The 24749-nt window shown below is 42.5% G+C and overlaps 1 protein-coding gene across 3 annotated transcripts in view; it reads left to right on the top strand.

The window, feature by feature from the left end:
* Positions 1–24749, top strand: part of UNC5C (unc-5 netrin receptor C) — a 458529-nt gene that overhangs the window by 283445 nt on the left and 150335 nt on the right. For all 3 annotated transcript variants that reach the window (XM_086961949.1, XM_086961951.1, XM_086961950.1), the window contains exon 5: positions 24435–24615. In XM_086961949.1, coding sequence (XP_086818075.1) covers positions 24435–24615 — 181 coding nt within the window. The remainder of the gene's footprint in view (positions 1–24434; positions 24616–24749) is intronic.

The following is a 24749-nucleotide window of genomic DNA, read 5'->3' as shown; positions in this document are numbered from 1 at the left end:
TGACGTTGACCTCCTGAGGAGAGTAGGAAGCACTGCCAGGCAGGATGCAACCCCTGTGTAGTATCATCCAATAAATGAAGTCCAGGCAGGTAGAGATGAGAAAGAGGGAGTTTATTGTAGAATGTAAACTAGGGACCTCATCCTCCAAAGACCAGCAGGCAACTGACCAGAGAAGGTGGAACACCTTGAGTAAGGCACATTCCAAGATGGAACAGAGGTAGAATACATAAGGTAGAGGCAAGGAGATGCAAGGGAAGTGAAGGATACCACAAGACCTCCCTCTTATCAATAAAACACAAAAGGTAAGTGGAGGATGTGGTGAGCATTTAGGGAAGAAAATGTGAAGCAAAACAGTTACATTTGCAGTAACAAGTGAGCAAGAACTCAGTCAATAAAACGAGAAGGAACAAAACTCTTCCTTGTAGATCTTCTAACAGGAACAAAGGTTGAGGGTACAGGAGAATGACACACAACATTGTCTTCCATATTCTTGGCGCGACACACAGCTATTCTGCTGAGGTTCCACACCTTGTGATCCTGTGTCTTAACTGCATTACCTAGAAGTTTTATAACTTTGATTGGTTGGCTGAATTTTGAAACACCAAACTTTCTTTCTGGCAATTTAATCCTTACCACATCTCCCACTCTCACCACGGTTTTTTTAGCAGCTTTTCTTATGTCATACTCAATCTTCCTTTTAGCTGCCTTACCCAACTCCTTCTCTTTCCAGTCAGCGCTCAAAGTGTCATTAACCCCAATCTTCGTACCAACCCAAGAAGGCTTGAGAGGAGTGCAAGGAGACCTTCCCTTGAACAAGACGAAAGGTGACACACCAGTAGAGGAATGTGTGGTGAATCTATACTCACATACTTTCTTTTTAATAGCTTCCTCCCAATTGTAGCTGGAAACCAGAGCTAATTGCATCGTTTCTTTCAGGACCTTGATGAACCTTTCTACAACACCGTTGCTCTCTGGATGATAAACAGAGGCACGCTTGTGCAGAATCCCTCTCTCTCTAAGAAAACTCTCAAACAAACCAGAGACGAACTGCACACCATTATCCGTGAGCACCGAGTTAGGCAGACCTTCACTGGAAAACAATTCATCCAAAAAAGTAACCACAGAAGAGGAATCCACCTTGTTCACCACCTTAATAAACGGCCACCTTGAAAACATGTCAACACACACGATAACATATTTGTCTTGACTGCTAACTTTGACGGGACCTAAGATATCCAATGAGACATCAATCCATGAACCAGTAGACTGTTTTCTGATTACCATGGGTTGAGTTCTGCACTTGAGTATCTTATCACTAACTGAGCATTGTGGACAATCTCTCACAGATCTTTCAATTTCAGTGTCCATGGCAGGCCACCAATAGATTTCCCTGACTCTAGATTTGGTTTTTGCGATGCCCATATGACTAGAGTGTGCATACTCCACAATCTTATGTCTCAAACTAGTTGGAGGAACAAGTCTGCTACATCTCATTAACACTCCATCAACCAAAGACAACTGATCCTTCACGGTCCAGAAACACTTCACAACATCATTGCAATCCTTTTTTAGACACCAACCATCACGAACATGCGTAATGACTTGTTGAAGGTCTAAATCAGACCTCAATTCACTGATCCACTCGTCCTCCGTAATAACACCCTCGGTGACCACACAAACTTTTATATCCTCGACAAGTCTTCATTACAACAGAAGAAATCATCACGTTGTTCTTCAGAAGAAGCTTTGCCCGTGAGCCTGGACAAACAATCGGCAAGTATATTATTAGATCCAGGTAGATAAGACACACCGAATTCGAAGTCCTGCAAAGCGACAACCCATTTTCTTATCCTGTGGGATATGCAATCAATCCCCTTTTTTTCAAAAACTTCTTTAAGAGGTTTGTGGTCAGAGATAACAGAAAATCTTTTGCCCCAGACAAATTTCTTTAATTTATTAACAGCCCAATAAACAGCCAGAGCTTCTTTTTCCACCACGGAATAATTTTCCTCAGCACCTCTTAGAGGTCTTGAAATGAAGAGTATGGTGTTGTCAGTTTCTTCACCCTTCTGCAAAAGAACAGCTCCAATACCTTTGCAACTGGCATCAGTCATTATATAGGAATCTTTTGTGGGATCAAAGCTAGCAAGATTCTGCGCATTATTGAGACAATTCTTAATAAGATCATACTCCTCACAACAACCTTTGTCCCAAACAAATTCTTGTCCTTTTCTAAGTAAAACTCTCAACTTTTCAGTCTTCTGGGCAAAACCAGGAACAAATTTATTATAGAACTCTGACATCCCAAGGAACTTAACTAACTCATCTTTATTACTGGGATAATTGAGATTGGATATGGCTTCCACCAACGAAGGTTTAGGTTTGATACCAGACCCTGACACAAGATGTCCTAAATATTCAATTGTCTCAACCCCCAATTTGCATTTATCTAATCTAAGTGTGAGACCCGCTTCTTGCAACCTATGTAAGACCGCACACACTCTGTCATCGTGTTCTTTAGAACCAACGCCATGAACCAATATGTCATCTTGATAGACCTTAACACCACACAGACCATCCAAAATACCCTCCATCACTCTTTGAAACACTGAAGCCGCAGAAATGAGCCCAAACGGCATTCTAAGAAATTTATACGTTCCAAAGGGAGTGATGAAGGTTGTGAAGTCTTGGCAAGATGGGTGTAGTTTTACCTGGTGGTAGGCAGAGGAAAGATCTAGCGTGGAAAAATGTGTGGCCCCACCTAAAGACGATAGCATTTCAGTAATGTTCGGTAGGGGATAATGGTCAACAATCACAGCTTTGTTTAACTCCCTCATATCAATGCATAATCTTGCCTCGCCATTGGCCTTGCGGACCATCACTACAGGCGAAACCCATTCTGTACCTTCGACCTCCTCTATTACACCATTGTTTTTCAGTTTCTCAAGCTCAGCTTTCATTTTGTCACGAACCAGAAGTGGGACGTTTCTTACCTTCGCCACAATGGGAACAGAGTTTTCCTTTAATTTTATCAAGTGAAGGTATTTTTTAAGACACCCCAGATCCTTGGAAAACACTCCAGGATATCTTTTGGCCCAGCCAGTGTGATCCGAGACAGCTGCTACATCAACCGGCATTTCTCTCAAACAGACCGAAGGAGACTGATTGGGATCAAGGTAAAGTTCAAGATCCTTGAGCTTGAAATTGTCGTGAAACAGACAAATATGTTGAAGTTTCAGAAAACAAGGAAAATGTCAAAAATCGAGGTGTTGGTGAGTTGAGGTCCCTGAGCGTAGGTGTAGTCCAATCGTCGCCAAAATGTAGTATCATCCAATAAATGAAGTCCAGGCAGGTAGAGATGAGAAAGAGGGAGTTTATTGTAGAATGTAAACTAGGGACCTCATCCTCCAAAGACCAGCAGGCAACTGACCAGAGAAGGTGGAACACCTTGAGTAAGGCACATTCCAAGATGGAACAGAGGTAGAATACATAAGGTAGAGGCAAGGAGATGTAAGGGAAGTGAAGGATACCACACCCTGGTTCCCCACCCATCCAGCATACGGTCAAATGCCGGGGTCAGATGTCAACAGAAAATGTGCACAGACCGTGTGCCCCAGTGGCCATGTGCAGCCGTGGGTTGGACTCCTGAGTCGTGGAACTTGCTCGAAGACAAATTGACCAGTGTACACTTCTTAATTACTGGTGGAATTACCATCATGCCCAAGGTGCACTCCATCCTTTTCATTATCAATTTCTGAACCATCACAAAAAGCAGATAAAACCATACACAACAATGTCCCAACTGTCCCAGAAGGACTTCTGTGTCATTCATATGTGTGTACATAATGGATAAATAGCGGCTTAAGACACCGTTGTGTTCTTCGTTCATCACTAGTGAGTTGACGCTTGAGTCTCCCTGTGCAGTGTGCAGTGGGACATCATCTGAACATTCTTACTCCACTTGGGCCAGTATAAAAAGAGCTGAATACTTTCCTACAGGCATTCAAATAATAGTCAAATTTTCCAAAAGACTGATGCAAGCGGCATGATTTCATTTTATTCACACTGTGGCTTCATCATATAAAGAGTCAGTTTTGAATACGATTAGGCACAGGTGCCATTTTGCACCTGGATTCGGATGGCTTTTTGCAGATAAAAGGGCTAGGCAATTGATTTGTATGGTATTGCAATCATTTGACAACATTGATGCTTATGGCATTTGAGGAACAATGAAGATTCACATAATTCCTCCACATTGCAAATTAGATTTCAGTAGCAAATATTTTCTTCAAACACCTTAAACCCAGGTGGAAACAGAAATTTTTCTGTCACAATCCCTGCAATTCGCAAAATCACCAGTTTTGAGATTGCAAAATGTCCAGCATTAGTGTGCTAGTGCTAAACACATTTTGCAAGTCAGAAAAGCATGTCCAAATCGCAAAACTGGTATGGCAACCCATTCTGAATTGCACTTAAGTAGGGGCGTCCCAAGCGGTGTAAAAAGACTTGAAGGGGCCCCCTGCAAAGTAATTAGAGGGCCCCCCTACGGACTCACTCAGGAGCTCTCTGGCCAGGGTACTGTGCTGATGGGGCCCCCTGGAGCTCGGGTGCCTCCCTGCACTGCAGGGGCTTTTATTACGCCACTGAGCGCACCATCCTAATTGCGACTCAGAGTGGTATGTGTCCATGGTTTGCGAAGGCTATTGGGGTTGTACTCCATTTCACAAGTCACTAACTTCTCAACAGAGTTGGTAACAGATGTATAAAGGAAAATCTGTCCCCATTGGATGGTCCCGTCCCACCCCTGTAATTGTGTTGAACAACTTCGGAATGTGCCGTGCCTGCTTCACCCATTTGCTCTCAAACTAAAGTGTGTGTTGTTATTGCAGCACCGATTCGTTTAAGGGACAGGGAATGCTTAAAAAAAAAAAGATTTGCGTTCAGGAATGCAACACACTGTTCTTTGCGGACCACCCTCGCTTTCATTGCAGTGAATCTCATGCTTTGGCAAACAATGACGTGTGTAAGTCATATTCTTTAGGTGGGTCAATCTGTGACTGCGGTGACTTGAGATTTTGCGGTGCAACCTTTTAGAGCACAAGTCCCGTCTTAAAATTAAAGGCTGGTCGAAAAAAGTTGGCGCACAAAATGCGAGCACTTTTTGTGAGCTCTCTTTCCATCCATATGACCCTTAATTCCTTAGACAAGGCATTAACGAAAGTATCTGTACTAGCTATTGCATTAATGGTTACTTTTGTGATGGAAGGTTGGTAAGTATATTAAAGTGGAAATGTGTGCTCGAAGACACCAAATCGTCATGAGACACTAATGTCAAAACAGAGCAGGGAAGGAGACTAGTAAGATAAACATGAATCACTTCTAGAATTAAAGTGTTCAATTTATGACACTTCAACCTGCCCTGCTGGCAGCAGGTTAACCCAAATGGTGTCTTCCCCCTAGTCGTCACCTGTGACTGACACGCACATACCCACCCACCCCACAAATCCACCCCCCCATAACATACCTATTATTATATTATTATGAGGACCTGCCATTGACTATAATGAAGTGTGTATCTACTATTCTAACTCCATGTGCTCTTTGATAGTAGGGTAGGTTATAAAGAGGACCGAGGCAAATATAACTGCACTTTTTAGTGGTGGTTCAAAAGTATCCTAAGCACGCTACACGGATTGGTCCTCCTGACGCACTGGTCCTTACAAAGATGGAGTTTTTCGGGTTCTGACAAGGTTTACCCATGCTATTAGGACCAAGATGATCCACACAGCGTGGGTTATACATGCCCACACACACGCATTCTCTCTCTCTCGCTCTCTTTCTTTCTTTTAATGCCCTGCATCGTGAGAGGCTGGCCTAACCATTTCAGTGTGGTGCACGGTTAGTTAATATGCCATAAGTAGCTTAAGCAACTTTGATGCTAAAATACATGGTTTGCCGCACCTTTAACCAGGGGATAATTACTTTGCTAATTATAAATGAGCTGCTCCTCATACAGGTTTAATTGGAGTGCACCGCCTGGTGTACAAGTTTGTGACCCAATTGAGCTGAAAAACCAGCATTACATTAATCCACATTTGCTTCTTTAATTTGAAAGGTAAAGAGAAATGTGCCGGAGCTAATTGGCAGAGGGATTGGCCGCCCTGCTGCATGGAGCTGTGCGCCGTCTTTGTTTACCACAGCTCACATTGCCAGGGTTAGAATACTGGTGACAGCTGGGGGACCGCTCCTTCCAACCCACGCCAGGTAGTTGCGTGATTTAATTGATTATTAATATGGCGGCTGCAGGCTCCGTTTCCTGGGAGCAGCTTATGTTTTGCTGCAGTTAGCTTCGTCTAATTGGAACTTTCATGTGTGCACACTTCTGTGCAGGTGCGGGTGTCAACCAGACAGTCTTTAGGATTCCCTATTGGCCAAAGACTCTTAAAATGGAGGCGGGACACAACCGGGAAGCCATATTGGCAGGCGGTGTCTGCAGGAATTACAATGAAGCAAATTCGAAGAAACCGTACGGTGCTTAGGGGAGGCCTAGCAGTGGCTGCTCCTATCTGCCAAAGAAGGGTACCAGTCTTTGTTGAAGATCTCGTAGCAGAGAAGATAAATGCTTCTTTATACATTTTTTATGCCCATCTTTGCTTTCAAAGGTGTTTTTATTTACGTTGCGTAAAGCATACCCCATTGTCCAAGGATAGGAGTAACTGCAATGACTCAGATATCGCCAACAGAAACTCAAACACGATGTACCTACTAGAAGCCTAAGATCTCAGGACAAACTCCTGCTGAGTGTACCCCGTATCCACTTGTCCAGATGCTGTGGCAGAGCCTTTTCCTACCTGGCTCCACTTTACTGAACAAGTTACCTCTCCACATTCGACTCTGTACTAACTACTGTCAATTTAGGAAATTGCTGAAAGTTTCCCTATTTTAAGCGACTCTTTTCTGTGTGTGCTTGCTTGGTGTTGCAGGAAGCGCTGAGATGCCCTCAGGCGAGTTGCGTGCTATACTAAATTTAATTAATAAAATGTAATTAACATAACATTGGCAAATCTCATCTGACCAATTGTTCGTTTTGTAAATAGTTGTGTGTCGCATTGGACAGTGCCAAAAAGTAACTCTAGATCCAACATCAGTGGACATGCTGGATGCACACATTCTTCGGAACAACAGTAAGCCCCCAAAATACATTTTTTTAAAGAGTGAGACAGTGTGATTTATAAGAATCTCAATTTTATATATTGAACAAAACCGCATGGTATTTATACAGTGTTTATGGCCACAAGTGTGCCGCTGTATATCTCTAAATATCCGAGCCCCAGTTTATTGGGGCACCCATCTCAGCCAAGCTGACACTATTGGTTTTCACTCGGAGGCTTCCAGAATGAGCACAGATCTCTACAATGGGCGCAGAAACAATTTACAAACTAATCTGACTAATATACAGCTTGATAGATGCAAGGTGCTCACCTCTCTTTGTCCAGCATCAATAAACAGCAAAATAAATATGATAATTTATTGGAAGTGGTTTAGGATTCACAAGCAGTGCACTACCCAAGTGTGGCCATGCAGATAAAGAGCGAGGTGGTGGTGGTAGGGGGGTGTTGGGGGGGGAAAGGGTTGGGGGTCTCGACAGATGATGAGAGAAATTTAAATAAATAAATAATTTACCTTTGTCGGCATCTGTCGAGTCCCTCCCCCATTCGCCCCACCGCTCTTACCTGCACGGGCCGCTTCTGGCACTACCTGGACCCTCAACAGAAGCTCATTGACCTCCAGCCACATTTTGAATAGGAGATATGTAATGCTGTCTTTCCTAGCTTTAACCATCATTAGAATGCATGACTTAGAATCCCATGGAGATGCTTGCTTAGGTTATCTTATAAAGAAAGCAAGAAGATCAAGCAGTAAGTGCTGGGTGTGGTACGATTGAATCAAAGCCTTGGGAGAAGTTCTACCATGACAATGGCACACTCTAGCTTTAACTCTCTAGTAATGTTAAAGAATGTTTGCCCTCTTTGGGACCTTCATAACCAGAAAAAAAGGAAAAAGGTTTGATTGTTCGTTTTTCTTAATCCTTTTTCATGTGGGGGTTCCGTTATAGCAGAAAAATAATTTCTCTTGAAAAGTATGGCACAGCCAAATTCCAAGTGTAAAAGAAATGATTTGATTGAATAGTCAAAGTATAGAATTATTGGTGACGGCAAAGGGTGTAAAGTAGTAGGGAAAAGACCAATGAGGACATGTTCTAGTAGTCCAGTGTAAGTCGCCTGGATAACAAAAGTGAGGCACCATGTTGGTAGTGATGCACATATGCTTGGGTCAAGCACCCAAAACAGGGTGTGTCAAGCAACACCACCTGACAGAAGGACGAATTTGGGAAAATAAGCTGTCAGTGTGAGTGAGCTCTCAAGACACCCGCAGGATGTTTTGAGCAGCCAGTGGAGAGAAATAATACAGATGGAGAGGAGTGATGAGCTCAGCGCTGACTTCTACCAGTATGGAGTACGCCTTGCACAGATGAGGAAGTTCCCTGCTGAGACAGAGATATTGATTGAGGGAGTGCATTTTATTTCTATGTGACACATTTCTGCAGGACATCTGCTTTTATTTAAACTCTACAGGCTGCAAGAGCTGTACAGAAAGAAGTTGAAAACACATGACTAAAGGACTTAAGCTTGCTTACCACCTCATAAAACATGAAGGCGTACTCTATAGGACACTTCATTGGTGAGGTTTCTGTCCCATTTAGCTCTAATTGGCTACATCTGTTTTTGGAAGTTATAGGATGGACTTAGTTGTAAGGTAATCATACATACATCTACACAGAAGTGTTGTTTGTGGTGTGGGAGCAAAACCCATACCCCACTATTCAGGACATCCCAACATTTTAGAAAACTCAAATTTACATTAGGCGGCACAGAGTAGCAAAAACAAGTAATTGGGATCACTCAATAATTGTGTTCTAGATAAAAGAAAAGTTAAAGAGTTTTATTACAAACATCTCAAAATCAATTGATACAGAATAAATGACATGAAGGCCTTAATGCAATGTTATGCAGAGTAGGCAAAATCAGAAATCAGTCCCAAATGAGCTACAAACGACAAAAATAAGCAGCATCTCTAGTAGAACAGGAAAGTCTTCTAAACATATCTGGATCAATCCAGAATCAGGAGGTTCTTATACACAATTCTTGCAATAGGAAAGGGGGAAAAGCAGCTAAATCGTCATGGCCTGATAGTTAGTAACAACTCTTCAGCAAATCAGAAGTTTAAATGTCATTATTACCTTAACACACTTTGCCATTTCAAGAATGAATCTAATATTTTCCATGCTATTGCCATCTGGAGATGCCTGTACAGAATATGAAACATTTCTACCATATCACTACATACAAATGAATAAGATCCGACTACACAGTGAACTACAGTGGAAGGGCCTTAGAAGTGTCAGCTTATCAGGAACACCATAAAGTTCATCTTAAGCTATGTATTCATAACAGTAGGGATTTTTTTTAGATGAGCTGTCTTTGAACTGCTGAGCTAGTGAGGAAAGAAGATGCACAGGGCAACAAGATGGAAGGGGTTGATAACAGGAGTGAATGACAGAAACAGCATCCATTTAATCAAAAATGGCATTTTGATATAAATGTAGTTCAGTATTTCTATACCTCATAATAAATTAGTTTTGACTGTAATCTTATCAACACGGCATTTGCATAGTGAATCTAGCATAAAAGCATTATTATTCTTTATTACACAAAATTATAGATTTTTAAAAACGCGTCCACAGTGGTTTTAATTTTATTCCCTGTGGTTCTTTCAATCGCAAGGAGTACCAACTAAATTTTGCTGGCTCCTACTCTGGTAGACCTAAGAGATTTGCAGAAAAGCTTCCTGGGACGTGTAGGTGCTGTGTGCCTGTGTATTTTTGTGAGCGTGGCTCGGTGGATGAAATATTAATTCATGAATTACTAGATGTGGGAGTTTCAAACGTGTGGCTACCTTATGTAATAGTGTTGAATTATCTGCACCACACATGTGTGCTACAATCAATATCAACCCATGCAGGACTTACACGTTCCACACTTTCCTCACATTTACTGTCATCATCCTTATATTCTTGAAAAGCATTTAGCATATAGCCCAGGTGTTGCATTGAGAGGTGCAAGGTAGGACCAGGCATGGGCTGCCATTCACTGCAAGGAGTCCCACGGGGAACATCCTGTACAACGCGGATGTTACACCGCAGTTCCCTTACGACGCAACTTTTACAACGCAAGTTGTAACAACGAATTGCGCTGGGGGGCGCTCCAGGATAGTAAATAGTTTAATTTACTATCCAACTCCTTCCCTACTATCCACGGGGACTGGAGTTGGAATAGTAAATTAAACTATTCACTATCCAGCCCCCAACAACGCAAGTCGTGGTAACGACTTGCGTTGTAAAACATGCGTCGTAAAGTACTGCGATGTAAAACATCGCGTTGTAACGACATACATCCGAGTCCCGCAGTTGTTGTCTTCTGCTTAAACTCTACAAAAGAGATATCACTGGTCAGAGTGTGCATATCTCCAAAGCCTGAATGTCAGCTGAAAGGACTAACCAACCCTTCTCTTCTCTCCCCCACTCCCGCTCTGCTTATGCAAGGCATCACAGCCCTGCAGAGAGGCACAGAAAAAACCAGCGATGTTAAATAGAGTGACCGACCATGAATCCCTCTATTTGTTGTCACGTATGGGAATGTTGCAGCAAAGAAAAAATTCTCACTTTTTTTGTGCAAAATTGCACCCCGTGGCTCGTTCGAAAGATGGCCAGACTTATGCTTCCATGCATACAAAACTGGCAACCAGGTAGCAGGTCTGCACAGCCTTATTTTACATGCCATTGGGCTGCAGAGAGACCAAAAATATCTTTATAATAAAAGGACATGCCTACTATCTGCAGGACTGGAATTTATTTAGTTCCTTGCTGTGGGAAGGAGATGGAACACATTGAAAGTATCTTGCACAGTTAGAGCTTCTCAGCTGCTGTTCTACGGCCAGCATCCGCCCCATAATTTATTCCACATACTTGTGTTATGCTTTTGTTGGCTGTTATTGGCAGGTCCACACGCTGTGATTCATATCTCTGTGGGAAATGTTATCCTGCGCACTGTTTGTGTATACCAGTAGCTCCAAAGAAACTTGGCTCTTTACTGTACCATACTGCAAGGGGTCACCTGGAGGGCAGCTGACTCTAAAGTTGGCTAACTTTAAAGAATCCGAGTTGTAAGTGTGATGTTTAAATGAACATACCATGGATGCTGGTGGAAGAAAGTACATGCTGCTGTCTCCGGATCCGGAATAGTAAATCTTGGGAAAGATTTCCAGCACTGTGCAACATGGTATTCTCTCTGAAATTGTATTTGACAGCGCAGCAATAGCACTGCCCCTCTTTTATTTGTTCAGTCATTGCTTTGGTTGAGGTTGGGGTTGTTCATTTTCTTTTTCATATAACCGCTTCACGAATATCTTGAGATGTTCACCGGCCACGTGTGCTTAGCAGTAGCTCTTCTGATAACTTGCCATTTGCCCCTCCCCCTTGCTGGTGGTGCCTTATCTCTCAGTTCCTGTTGGGTGGCATGTGGCAATGTTCTTGTTAATTAGAACAAATGTGCCAATTATTTTGACGCTTCTCCTGGTACCAGTAAGAGAATAATTAGACACAATACATCTGTCCCTCAACAGGTGGGAAGTGGGTGGGTATGGGCGGATGAAACGAGAAGGTGGAGGCTGAATGCTACTCTTCAAGTGCGGATAGCGGTCTATTTGTTCCATCACTGCTCCGGTGGTGGTTTAGAGCAGGACCCAACACACAGTTGATATTGCTTGTTTGGTGGAGCATGTCGTTACTTTGAATCGGGGTTGGGAAAACAGTTGAGAAATGATTCCAAACTCCTCCTGCATTAGCATTAAATATTTGAATTCACTGTGGACTAGATCTTTTCAGGCGGTCAATCGTTTGATAGGGATTTACTGCTTACACACAATAGATATGTATATCTACGAAAACACTTCACTGTAATAATCTATGTTTACATCCTTTGCTGAAAGCCTAGCACAGATGCTGAGGAGGTGAAAGTTGCGAAGTCTTGACGTGCTCTTCCTCCAGAATTCAACTTGTTTTGATATAGATGTGCATTTAATGGTTGCCATGTGTAGGCTTTTCCTGCTCAACAGAGACCACTTTTGATTTTCAAGAATGTCCTTGGGGTTTCTGTTTCAGCAATGACTAGGTGTGGATGTCAAATGGGTTGATAAATTAGCTTTGCACAAGTATTTCCTAACTTAGGTTAACAGCCGATCTTGTGATCAGCAAAAGTTATAAGTGTTAATATGCTTGGTGATAGGATTATGTAGATGTGAGGAGTAGGGGTGAGTGGCAGCAAGTTTACAGAAATAAATAGCTTAGTTTGACTGCAATTGAGTACAAGGCGCATCAAACTAAGCTGGGAAGCGAACTCAATTTGTAGAAGAAATCATGCCACATTACTCATGTTAGGCAGGTATCGGGTATGTGTTATACATCAGGACTAACAACAAACACTGCTTGGTCTGATGTAGACAGCGACAGATTCTGCAGGTCAGAACTAAGCAGAGCCATATGCGGTGTAGACATTACGGGGGAAACAATTAAATATATAAAGGAGTTCTGTAGAAGGAAAGAGCTTTATGATGGTCTCAGCTTAACAAACCCACGACCAGAAGAATATAGGTCATTTTTACCATTTTGTTAAGGAGTCTCCTTTTCCAGTAGGTGATAGAAATTTCATTGGATGTGCAGCCATGTCATGTTTTTCATAGCCCGGTTTTTGGAGGACTCTGGCTCTGCCCCACTAGATGCCAATATTTAATGTGGATTTATAAATGTTTCATTCATTGAAAGTGATGAGCAAGGGCTTGAGTTTAACTGGTTAGGATTTGAGGTCTGGAGCTGAGACCAGAAAAAGGGGGGACTTTCCAAAGTCTCCCTCTAAGGAAATGTCACCATTTCCTCGCCAACCATGGGCCTTATTATATAAAGTGTCCCGGGGGTATAACTTGCATTTGCACCCACTTTGCATGTCCCAATGCACTTTGGTATTACAGAACGAGCCGCAGATGCTTGTGCAGCCCCTTCTGTAATACAGATAGTGTTTGCGCACATATAGCGCCAGTGCTATCATCAGAGGGCATTCCCTCATTTGCACAGGGGTGTGGCCCCATGTAAATGAGGGAATCGCGGTGCCTCTGCACCCACCCCGTGTAATAGACGCAAAGGTAAAGAAGCTGCCGGGAGGCGCACTGACAGTGCACCATGTAATTGGTGGCACACCATCAGTGCACCCCTGATGGCAGCCTTCTGGAAGGGGTGTAGGGGGTCTTATGGACCCTTTAAACATCCCCTTGCAGACAGTTGCAGTCACTCACTGCACTCGCCTGCAAGGGGATCTCTCACTCCTCTTAAATGTGCAGTTGGGTTTCCACCTGCACAGTGAAAGCCGATCTGTATTTCACTTGAATGCGCTGTCCCCGGGCAGCACTAGTTTGCCGCTGCCCTGGGAGAAGCGCATTCAAACCAATACCGTGCACTCTACTTAATAGCACTGAGCGCACCTTTTGAAAGGTTGGCCCAGCGCTAACAAGGAAAATGTTCTGCACTGTATAATACAGCCCCATATACTCACGAGTAAACCTAAAACACTAGCTGGACAACTCTCTTTAATTCATTGAGGTAAATAAAAACAGAAGCTTTCTTTTCTGGAATTTTCATAAGTACCTCATTGATCAACTGCCAGTTCAGTGGTTGCAGCAGAGGTGGCTCCTCCGCTAAGGCGGAGGAGTGTCGCTGAGAGCAGAAAAAAATAAAAATAAAATGAGGTCGGAACCTGGGAGGAGTGGTGAGCTCACACTCTCAAAGCGCACATGACTGCTTGGCCAGCCGCCTTGGCATGGCCAAAGTGCCATGCGCACTTAGAATGTTCCCCTCCTGGCTGCATTACACAGCCAGGTGGGGAACATGCCCAGGGTGCCAGTCCCCATCTGAGCACCAAACCACTGTACTCAGACCAATCACAACGCTGCATTGCAGCATTGTGATTGGCTTACGGAAACCAATCACAATTCTACATTGCAGCGTTGGGATTAGGTTAGGAGAGCCCACGTGCTTCCTCGTTCCGGACCTGCCAGGAAGAGAAAGAACAAAAGAGAGACGGCAGGTAAGTGATTTTCATTTTGTTGCTTTTTTTTTCACCCCGCCACCCACGTTCCCTGCCAGCCACCACTGGGTTGCAGGCTTTCTTGAACCACGTTTGAGGTAACATAGCGTAGCCTATGAAGCAAGAATAGTGGTTTTGGGCCATTTAAAAAAAACTATTTGTGAGATGCTTGATATGCTGTTGAAGCTGCTTCTGAGTGCCGTAAAGTAAGGATGAGGGGGGAAAAAGAAGGTGCAAGTAGCATTCAGAGCTCTCACAGGGCAGCATTCCAAATCTTGAGGAAACAAAGGAAATCTAAGGGAGAAAGAGATAGATAGATCTGTTCGGTCCTGAGTCAGCAAGTAGGTTTCTCCAGATTCGATGAAGACCCTGACATTTTAATATGGATTCAGGCAAGTCGGTCTGCCAGAAGAAAAAACACCTTGGTTTTATAAGGCTACACATTCCCGAGGAGTGGGCTTGATTCCACAGGTGATGGGTGCTGGAGATGGGTAAAGAGAAACAGAATAGGTCTCCCATGGGCCTTCCACTCCCATAGTGGTCAAGTGTCTCAAGGTGATGTGGCCCTTCAGCTTTGGCCTCGACATGCCTGTGCCGAAGCAAGCAAAAATATAATGTTGGATCCATCTTGTGATCTTAAATTGACAGTAATCTGTTTCTTGCCGGCCATGAGCTCCTCTGGTTATCAAAATGGGCCAGATTCTGACAAATCCATCTGTGAAAGGCTAGATCAACAGATTAGCGTGTCTGCATTGACATGGAGGCGCCTTATGCTGCGAAATGGCACTAAAACCATTCCAGGCACCAGAAAACATCTACACACACTGAGACATCTGCCGCCAATCAATTTAAATGAGGAATTTTATATCTGACTCCATGATCCTGGCAATGCAATGTTTCAGCTGCAGGTATCATAGGCGGTCACGTGCCTGCATGAACCACAATACCCAGCAGAAAAATCTACTTATTAAAAAGTTTATTCATTGCTCCTTTCATGAAGACCGCTTAGGGCAACAATACACGTCAATAGCATTTAATAAATACATTAATTTTTTTCTTCATTCTTATGTCTTTGCTAATCAATCCTCTAATTGTCAATGAATGGGCGCATGGATTGCTGGCTGGAAACTTTCCACTTCGCTTCATGTTCAATTAGCATGACAATAAAAATAATGGCTCGAAAAAAAAGCCACAGTTTCAGATAACACCTTCCAAGCCATTTTCATTCGTGTAATATACTGGCAGGCTCGTACTTTTGAATCCAATTACAATAATTACCTATTTAGCTGTGCGGTTGGATGCAAAAATGTTCATTCCAGACACGTAAATTACTTGATGCCAATTCAATGAATCAGAAACGAGGCTTTCACTCGATTTCACCTTCAATGTTAAACTACTATTTTCTTTTTTCCGGATGTTTACCATATTTTTTAATTTTTATTTTTTGCTATGCAGCCCTGTAATGCATATTAGTGGGAGATCAGCCACTATCAGCGATGAAGAATGCAGGCTTTCATGGCCCCCCAGCTGCAGTCTGTGCAGGTAAAGCGGTGGGTCCAGGTAGGGGTTATTTCAACGGACGAGGGGAAATTAAATAAATGATTAATTCTACCTAGACATGGCCCATCGAAATCCCCCCCACCCGGACCCACCGCTCTTACCTGCATGGGCTGCGGTTGCGGCAGACTCACTGGTAAGCGCCCTGACTCCAGGAACATGTGCCACACTTTCAGGGCATCCTAATGATAAGTGCCCACGAGTGTGCCACTGAGGCATATTTTTAATCAGTTCCGATGTGCGATGTTTGAGGAGGAAGAAACTGTTCTCTTAACTCCGAGTGCAATATGTCCATTCTTACTGATGCCAGGGATGACGTTGGCATGGCTTAGGTCCATTACGTCAGCTCTGTAGTTTTGCTGGTGGGTCCGATACATGACCTGGGAGTAGGGTGACCAGACGTCCCGGATTTGCCCGGACAGTCCCAGTTTTTCACCGGCTGTCCCGGTAGATTTGGTAATTTTGTCTCTTGTCCCGGTTTTTAGAGGGGTCGACTGAAAATATTGAGAGGCTTTTTTTGGGTGTTATAAAGCTGTGCTAGTGAAAAGCTATTATAAGTAAGCAATTTAATTAGTATGTATGATGTTGGTTGTAGAAATTACATTTGATTTATTTTCTTAACACCTTTTCTGTGATCTTATGTTGATGAGAACTGTCATTCTGTTGATGAAAAATGGTAGTCCTTCTTCTATTTCCCAAAAATGTCCCGGTTTTTGGCTCTCAAGATCTGGTCACCCTTCCTGGGAGGGAATAGCCTGAAGCAGGTAAAGGTCAACGTTCATCAAAGCCAGCATGTTGAAGGTATCACCTCAATAGTGATCATCCATTTTGGGAATCTGAACGCAATCTCCTATTACATTTTTATGGGTTGATGCTATTGACTTTTAAGGTTTGGCCAATGCCATTGTCTTGCATGCTATCGAGGTTGGAGATATAACACAGTAAAAATGTAGTTAGAGCCTTTTCCAATGACTTTTGAGACTGTGCACCAGTAGGTCATACTTTAGACTCCCTGTTTTCCATTTTTACTGATTTTTACAAATAAATACAGACAGAAAATCATTTATTTTCCTGTCTTTATTTATTTGTAAATGTGGATAAAAAAGGAAATTGGTTTGTTTTTTGAGTGATTCTAAATGCTGTCAATCATGAATGCCAGCCCAATAGCTGTGCGGGTTGAAAGGTAAGGGGGTGAACACAATTAAGGAATTTAAGTAAAGAGCCTTAAACAGCAGTAGATATGCACAACCTTGATTCTAACATTTGCATGTTTTCTTATAAGTGCATATTTTATCATCTAAGTAGGTTTATATCACGAAACCGGGCAGGCGTGCAGGCATGAGCGCATATTTATTGGTTAAATAAATGTAGATATATACTTGTTTCAGTTTCATTTTTTCACAAAACCCAAAATAAATATAGATAAATACAGATAAAATTAGCAACAACAAAAAAATGGATGAATACAGACGGAAACGTAAAAAAACCAAACATAAAACCTGGAGCCCTAGTCATATTGCACAGACGCTCATTGCATCTCTTGGGCCTGACGAGGGGAAAGCCACGCTTTTTTATAATGCGCACTACTTCATGCACTAGGGATAGATGATGACCCGAGTACCAAAGTATATATTTTAAAATCTTTGTCAGTAGCACGACCGCCTCAAGTAAATATAACACACTAGGGCTACAGTTGTGTTAATCTAAACAAATAAGCATTTAAACTTAAAATAAAATCCTGTACTTGACATGTCTTCCAACAAGGCAAGGATTATGGGTAATGCTGTTTTTGTTACATAATCACGGCAAGGGGCAGAGCCAGAGAGGATTTAACGATACTGTAGGTGATGCTAGAACTTTATGCACAAGCAGACAGAGAAGGATTTCCCATTTAAAAGACTCAGTAAAAATCAGTAGATGGTTGAAAGTAACCCTAAGAAAAGCACTTTCTTTCACCCTGAGGTTTTCAGTGGCATGTCCTCCTCTCAGCTGGCAGCTCTGCCACAAGATCCTTGCCGGCATGTGCGTGCTTGTTTAATGTCATCGTTCCCAAAGGCTTAGTCTAAAGATAAATTCTTCAAACTTCTGGTATGAGTTGAATTAAAGTGTTGCAATGAGCATTAGTGTAGTGTAGACCAACCCATTAACTGGAGCACCAGTGATCTGAGATGGGATGAAGAAAGAAGATAGCATTGAAAAATACGTTTTGAAATCAAAAGGTGGATTTCTTTATGTTGTTCCAACTTCTGAGTACCACAATTACCTATTTATGGGACTGCTTTTAATTTTTTTGTTTTACAAAAAGTTCCAAAGAACCATATTCCATCGGTGTGCAAAAATACAGATATCTACTAGTAGAACTACGGAACCCTTTCATAAAGTTGTTAGCCACAGAGCAGGTCAACCTTGGCCCACAACTGTACTTAAGAGGTACAAATATCATGCCACAGCATGCGTCCCCACAGCCACTTCTTCCTTTCACTGTAGTAGAGTGCCTGATCCTTTCTTGCCACTCACTTTGTTACTCATTTCCCACGGTTGAGCCTTTAGGGCTCTTTTCTGGCTGTGGCTAAGCAACTGAGGCATTTTGTTTGTGTGACTGTCTAAATCTGAAGTTCAGACTCATCTGCAACATTCAAGCTGCACCACTATTTCCTACACAAATCCAAGGGCATTTTCTATAAAAAATGCTTTAAATGGGCAGGTACTGTCCGTTACCAAGTACCTGTACTTCTTTAATTTGAAAGGGAGAGTACCTGCACTTTTCATCACTGCTGCAAATTATTTCATGGGAGAGTAACGGCACTTCACAGGAGCAAACAGGTACCCTAAATAGTGAGTACCTGTACTTCTATATTTACATTTAAAGCACTGTGAGTAAATCAGTGCTCTTTATTCATCTGCTTTCAAACTCAGGTTTATGCGCTCTGCGCCCTCCTTCTAGTAGAAAGTGGAGGCTCGCCCGCCCTTCCACTCTGAATGTCTTTCCCACCTGCTTTTTTCAGTGAGCAAATATCAGGATATTTAACTGAAAGGTTTTTTTTTCTCTTGAACTCTCTCAATTAGATTAGTGGTTTTTCAATTTCTTTCTACCAGTGCCATTTTCCTGAATTAGAAATTGCTTCTGTTCTCACTTTTTAATTTAGTTTGTAATGAGGTAGCCTTAAATGTATACTGTTCTTTGGAGCCCTGAAGCCCTTTTGCAGAATGATGGATGGGAGTGAGCAATGAAAATCTGTGAAACTACTAATCGAATGAAGTATACAAATACCTTCATTTTGAGTGGCAAAATGTGTACTCTCTGGCCAAGATTTGGTTGTTTTTACATAAAATTTAATACTTGGAAACATCTGTTAGTGAAGACTTCATCTCTAGCTCCTCTCACCACCAAATCCTATTAACTACCCTGGTCCTTGTTGTTATTAGTGTTGTTGTTTTTTTTGTTGCTGTTGTTTTGTTGTTGTAATTATTACTATCATTATTATTATTGTTGGTATTTAGTTGGAAATACTATTATTGTTGTTATTATATCATTATTATTTATCATTGTTATTTTTGTTGTTCTTGTTTTGTTGTTGGAACTATTATTATTATTATTATTATTAAAATTACTACTTGAGCATGCTTGGTATTGCATTCATCAGTGGGTCACAGGCCATGGCTATGGCTTGCATCATCAATACAAAGAGAGCGTCCCAAGTGCAGACGGGCAGCAGGCACAATATGGTTATCTCCTATGAATGTCGACTCAACTGAATGGCAAGGGGAACAGTTAGTGACATTTCATGTCCATTGTGGATATCCCTAAGAGGCACCCATGCTTATACACTGTGTGGACCTCTACAGCCTTTCTTTGTTAAAGGTTCCACTGGGGCTCCATAGGAATGTTCGGATGTAGGAGTGCAGTTGAAATCACAGTGCCAAGAAATACACTTATTGGTATTGAGCTGAAAGTTAGATTTTCTAACAATATTGCACATTTTTATTGTTTCCTTAAGGCGCAAATACGAAGACTGGCCAACACTGTCTAAACAATAGCCCCTTCTCACAACCTTCCCCTTTGAAAGATAGGTGGGTGGTACAAACTTCTGCCCCAATGTTTATAATTGTGGGTTCTTTGCTTTCCTTGCTGTGATCCTGTTCTGGGCTTGACTACAGACAGTCCAGCGATGGGAGAGTCCAAATTTAGTCATGGCTCCGGTCCCTTCATTTACTGTGCCCAGCTTGGTCGACGAAGCCTGGTAAACCATAAGATAATGTTTTTTTCCAGTTAAATTAGGATATTTTTGGTTTGGGTGAAGATCAGACAGCATTTGTGTCTTAACCCCTTCGATGCTGATGACGAGCTCAGCTCGTCATCAGCCACGGGTGGCGTGTGCTGATGACGAGCTGAGCTCGTCATGTAACGCGTTATTTTTAAAAATGCCGCACAGCGCAAAACTCACTGCAGCAGCGATGCGGCTAAAGGACAGTCCTTGCTGTGATCCTGTTCTGGGCTTCACTGCAGACAGTCCAGTGATGGGAGAGTCCAAATTCAGTCATGGCTCCGGTCCCTTCATTTACTGTGCCCAGCTTGGTCGACGAAGCCTGGTAAACCATAAGATAATGTTTTTTTCCAGTTAAATTATGATATTTTTGGTTTGGGTGAAGATCAGACACCATTTGTGTCTTAAAGGACAGACACGTGAAAAAAATGTTTTTATACATTATTTTGTTTAATCTATGAAGTCAAATTGATGCTAATTCATCGTTTCCAAGGTCACAAGTGGGTCACACCACAGGCTAGGAGGCAGAAAAATAAATGTTGTCAAGCTCTACTAGTTAACATTTTGCCACATAAATGAACCCCTTTCACTACACCCAGATCCCCTATTTGCGTGTAGTGTGACAGTGTGTTTTCTTTTCATTTGTGCCTTGGGAAACTTACTTGCCGCTACCTTTTGACAATAGTACATGTGTGGGTGTTTCTAAATAGGTAATCTACTTGCAAGGCCTATGTGAAAACCTGTCAGTATAGCAATGAATAGGTGTGCACATATTTTTGCAGGTATTGACCAGCCGAGAAAGCTTGCAAACTTATTGATAAATTTAGCAATAGATTTAGCGATAAATTCGCGATTTTAGAAACTTCACCATTCTTTCTAAATTTACGACTTCGTTAATGCTCTTTGGAAGGATAACATTTTTTAAAATTTACCCTTGCAAATGGATCTTTTTTAGGTCGAGCCTAGAGCAGCGTGCATGCGCTGCTTGCAAGACTTTTAGTAAGGGGCTTCAGAAAGCTCACCAAGCTCACCACATACTCGTTTGTGTGGTTTTGTTTTTCACATAGGCTATTGGGCTTTGCGTGCGTCATTCTAAGAAAGACAGCACGCAATTGGGCAAAGGCGGGTGCATGTCCAGCCTTTGCTCCACCCACGGCTATTGCTTGCGGTTACCCGCACAGGAACCATCTGTTTTGAATTATCGTGCCCAGACGCATGCGCAATAATTCTAAACAGATGTTTTGCTGTGGCGCGCGCACCACTAGTTATCCATACTTCTCGATGCAGGGATGTGGATACAGAAGTGAGGTGTAGAGCTCTGGTTTCTTTTTTGTGATGCATTAACCAACTCAGAGGGGAGATCTTTGTTCCTGGAAATAACTATCAAGGTTATTTCTAAAGCTGTTTACTTCTAGATGTGTTTTTAATAAGTACGCGACATCTATAGGTACATGAGTTAAATGCAACGCTAAACTTTGCTGTAGAAAAGAACCCCTTAGCTAACCATCTGTATGCATTCAGTTGTTTCTTAAATGTTTGCAAATGTTTTTCGAGGCCAACCAATCTGTTTCTGAGGCCTCGTAATCGTCAGTAGTGTGTGTGTTTTAGGTGTCCGCCTGTTGCATGCCGGGTGTGTTCCATGCCAGAAAAGCTCAGTGTTTGCCGTGGAGCCTAAAGCGAGATAACCTCTGATTGGTTACATTATTTCGCGTTGCCTTTCTGCTGCTTTCCAAACCAGGTACAGCGTGTTTCTGATAGCTGCATGCACAGGCACTCTGCATGCATCGCAGTACACTGTGGGGCAGATTTACAAGCCCCTTGCGCCACTTTTGCGTCTCTTTTATCATGGAAAAAGTGACGCAAAAGTGGTGCAAGGGGCTTGCAAATCTGTCCCTGTGTGTTTTGCGGTGGTGACATTTTAGAGTGGGTCACACGACAGTCCACACCTTCTCATTTTTCCCTTGAGCAAATGTTAAATGTTTCATTTTTGAAAGGCGTATCACTCTGTTGGACAGAGTATCTATTAGTTTACACTTGCATTTTTATTCCGTCAAAAAATATATATTTGTATACAAAGATGTGTTTTTTGCCCATTTTGACAAATATGAGAATTGAGTAAGGCACAGGGAGAGACATATTTCCCAATCCAGTAGCCAAGCCTGTTGCTTCTAGCCCAGGTCTGGTGCCAGTACCCTCCGAGACACTGACAGGAAGATGTCTGTAGACAGCAGGAAAGTGTCTTTGGGCTCTTGGGGCCCGCTACAATGTATATGAGCCCAACTGTGAAGAGTCCATCCTCAGCAAGCTGAAACATTTATGGGGGTATGCACACTTCCCCAGTTCCATTTTTTGGCCCCATACAGCGGTAGGTCTGCACCCCCTTGCCACAGCACACACTCTTCCCAATAACTGCACAACTTTCACTTCACTGAGTGTTTTAGCTGTTTCACCTGTACATTTATCTACTTTCCTCCGTTGGCACGCACGAGTTGTAAATATGGCGGTGCACGTGTTCCTACAGAGCTGATGGTGACAGTTGAAAGGGTCATGAGGCTGTCTCGTAGCACTGTGTAACATCGTTGCTGTCTGAGTGGTGCGGTTTGCGGGTGCTTCTTTTGCGATCACACATATATAATTGACTCGGCGGTGAACCCGTGATATATGCGCTTCTGGGTGCGCATAGTGGTGGCGGCATCTTTGTCAGCATCTTGTAGGGGTGTTCCTGGGAATAGAGGTTCTAGTTGGTGTGCGTATCCTGTGGGTTTTGCGATGGGATGATGTTGATGGGAGGATGTTTACTCACTTTTTATTTGCGGCTGTGTCGAGTTTTGGGATTCAAGCTTGTTATCTTTGTTTCCCAAACCTCGTTTTCTCATCACAATTTAGGAAGATCTACTGTTTGTGTGTGCTGCCTCCAAATGATGCTGACTCTTGGCTGATGCCTAAAGGCGTTTCCAAGCAACAGATGCCAATGAGTGGCGGGGGAGTCTCCCGGAAGCCTTTCTTTTTGAAGGGCAGATTGGATGAAATGGCTCATTTATTTTGTGGAGGCTAGGTACCGTGAAATTGGTTGAAGGATGAGATGCGAATCAACCAGTTCTTGGTCTTTGCATGACTGTTTTTGTAAAGAAAGGAACTGTTACCTTGTTTATTTAAAGGAAGGGAATTTTGCGTGTACTGCAGGTGAGTTTTTTTTTGAAGATGTATTTTTCATGTAAAGGGACAAACAATGGAACTGGATAGCTGGTGCCTTGAAGGTGAATCAAAATTTTGGAGGGTTATGCCCTGACAGGACAAGTCAACAGTGAAGAAAAAAGTTGCAAAGCTGAACAAGCATTGGCATAGCCAATAGGTCTCGTCTTTGGGACCATATAAGTGTTTAGCCATGCAACACTTGATGTTGTTGCACCAAGGATATTGTGCTGGATAACTAAACACTTATAAGGTCCCAAAGGCGAGATCTATTGGCTATGCCAATGCTTGTTTGGAATTAGGTTGAACTTAATTGTGCAAACCTGCTTACAAATCTGACTTCTTGTGTAGTGCTCAACCTTGTATATATTGTAACTTCTCACTGGGTAGATTTTGCATGTTTCGCTTTTCACCAGCATATATTTGCCTAATTTTGAGGAACTTCAATTGACTCAAAAGATAAAGGATTATAGTCTGCCTGTACATTATGTATGCTGTGCACAAAATCCAGTGCTGGCCTCTGGCCTCCCTAGACTCCTGCTGCCAAAAACCGGCATCATTCCCTTTAAAGATTGACAAGAGAACAATGTAGCAATAGACGAACAGCTACAAACCATTATATTGAAGACAGAGCCATAAATGACAAAGTGCAAGTTGAGATGAGACTGCATTTTGTTGCTTGTTATTCCAATGGGCTATGCTTGTCTTTTTTTGCTATTTCTTTACCTGACAAATAAGGGCTGATTCACAAAAACATTTACGAGTAAAGGAAGTTGTATTCTTCTACTTAGTCTTACATGCCTTTGTGAATAGGCGCCCTGAAATGTCCAACTCCCTATTGCTAAAAGTGCAAAGCCACAGTCTTTTCTATTTGTGCTGAATATATATGAATATTCCCATTTTATCTCCATTTAAGATGTTTGGGGACAATTCACTTGCAAGTCATGTGAGGGTTTGTAAAAGAGTACATTACTACAAGAATACGACTTTACGTACTCCAAAATACCGGTGTCAGTGTAGTATAGTGCAGTGCTTAAACTCTCGGCCAAATGGGTTCGCTTGTTTTCTTTATAGACAATGCCCAAGGGCTCATGGAGCAGTCTGTGCAAGGCTAGCACTGCAGCTTCTCATGAATGTGCATTGTAAAGATGTTCTTCTTTACCCACAGGTTGAATGGTTGAAAAATGAAGAGGTCATTGATCCCGTGGAGGATCGAAATTTTTACATCACCATTGACCACAACCTCATCATCAAGCAGGCACGCCTTTCAGATACGGCCAACTACACCTGCGTGGCCAAGAACATTGTCACGAAAAGAAGGAGCACGACTGCCACGGTCATTGTCTATGGTAAGTCCATTCACCTGTTGTCCCTGTGATCTGGGACTCAAACCCCTTCCACGCTCTAATGCGAGACCCAATAAAGCTTTAGTTCTCATGGAAAGCTGTGAATGTCCCCCTACCTACTCTACAATGGCATTGTC

Source organism: Lissotriton vulgaris, chromosome 3_1 (genome assembly GCF_964263255.1).
Source record: "Lissotriton vulgaris chromosome 3_1, aLisVul1.2, whole genome shotgun sequence".
NCBI lineage: Eukaryota > Metazoa > Chordata > Amphibia > Caudata > Salamandridae > Lissotriton > Lissotriton vulgaris.
This window is presented reverse-complemented; position numbering and strand designations above follow the sequence as displayed.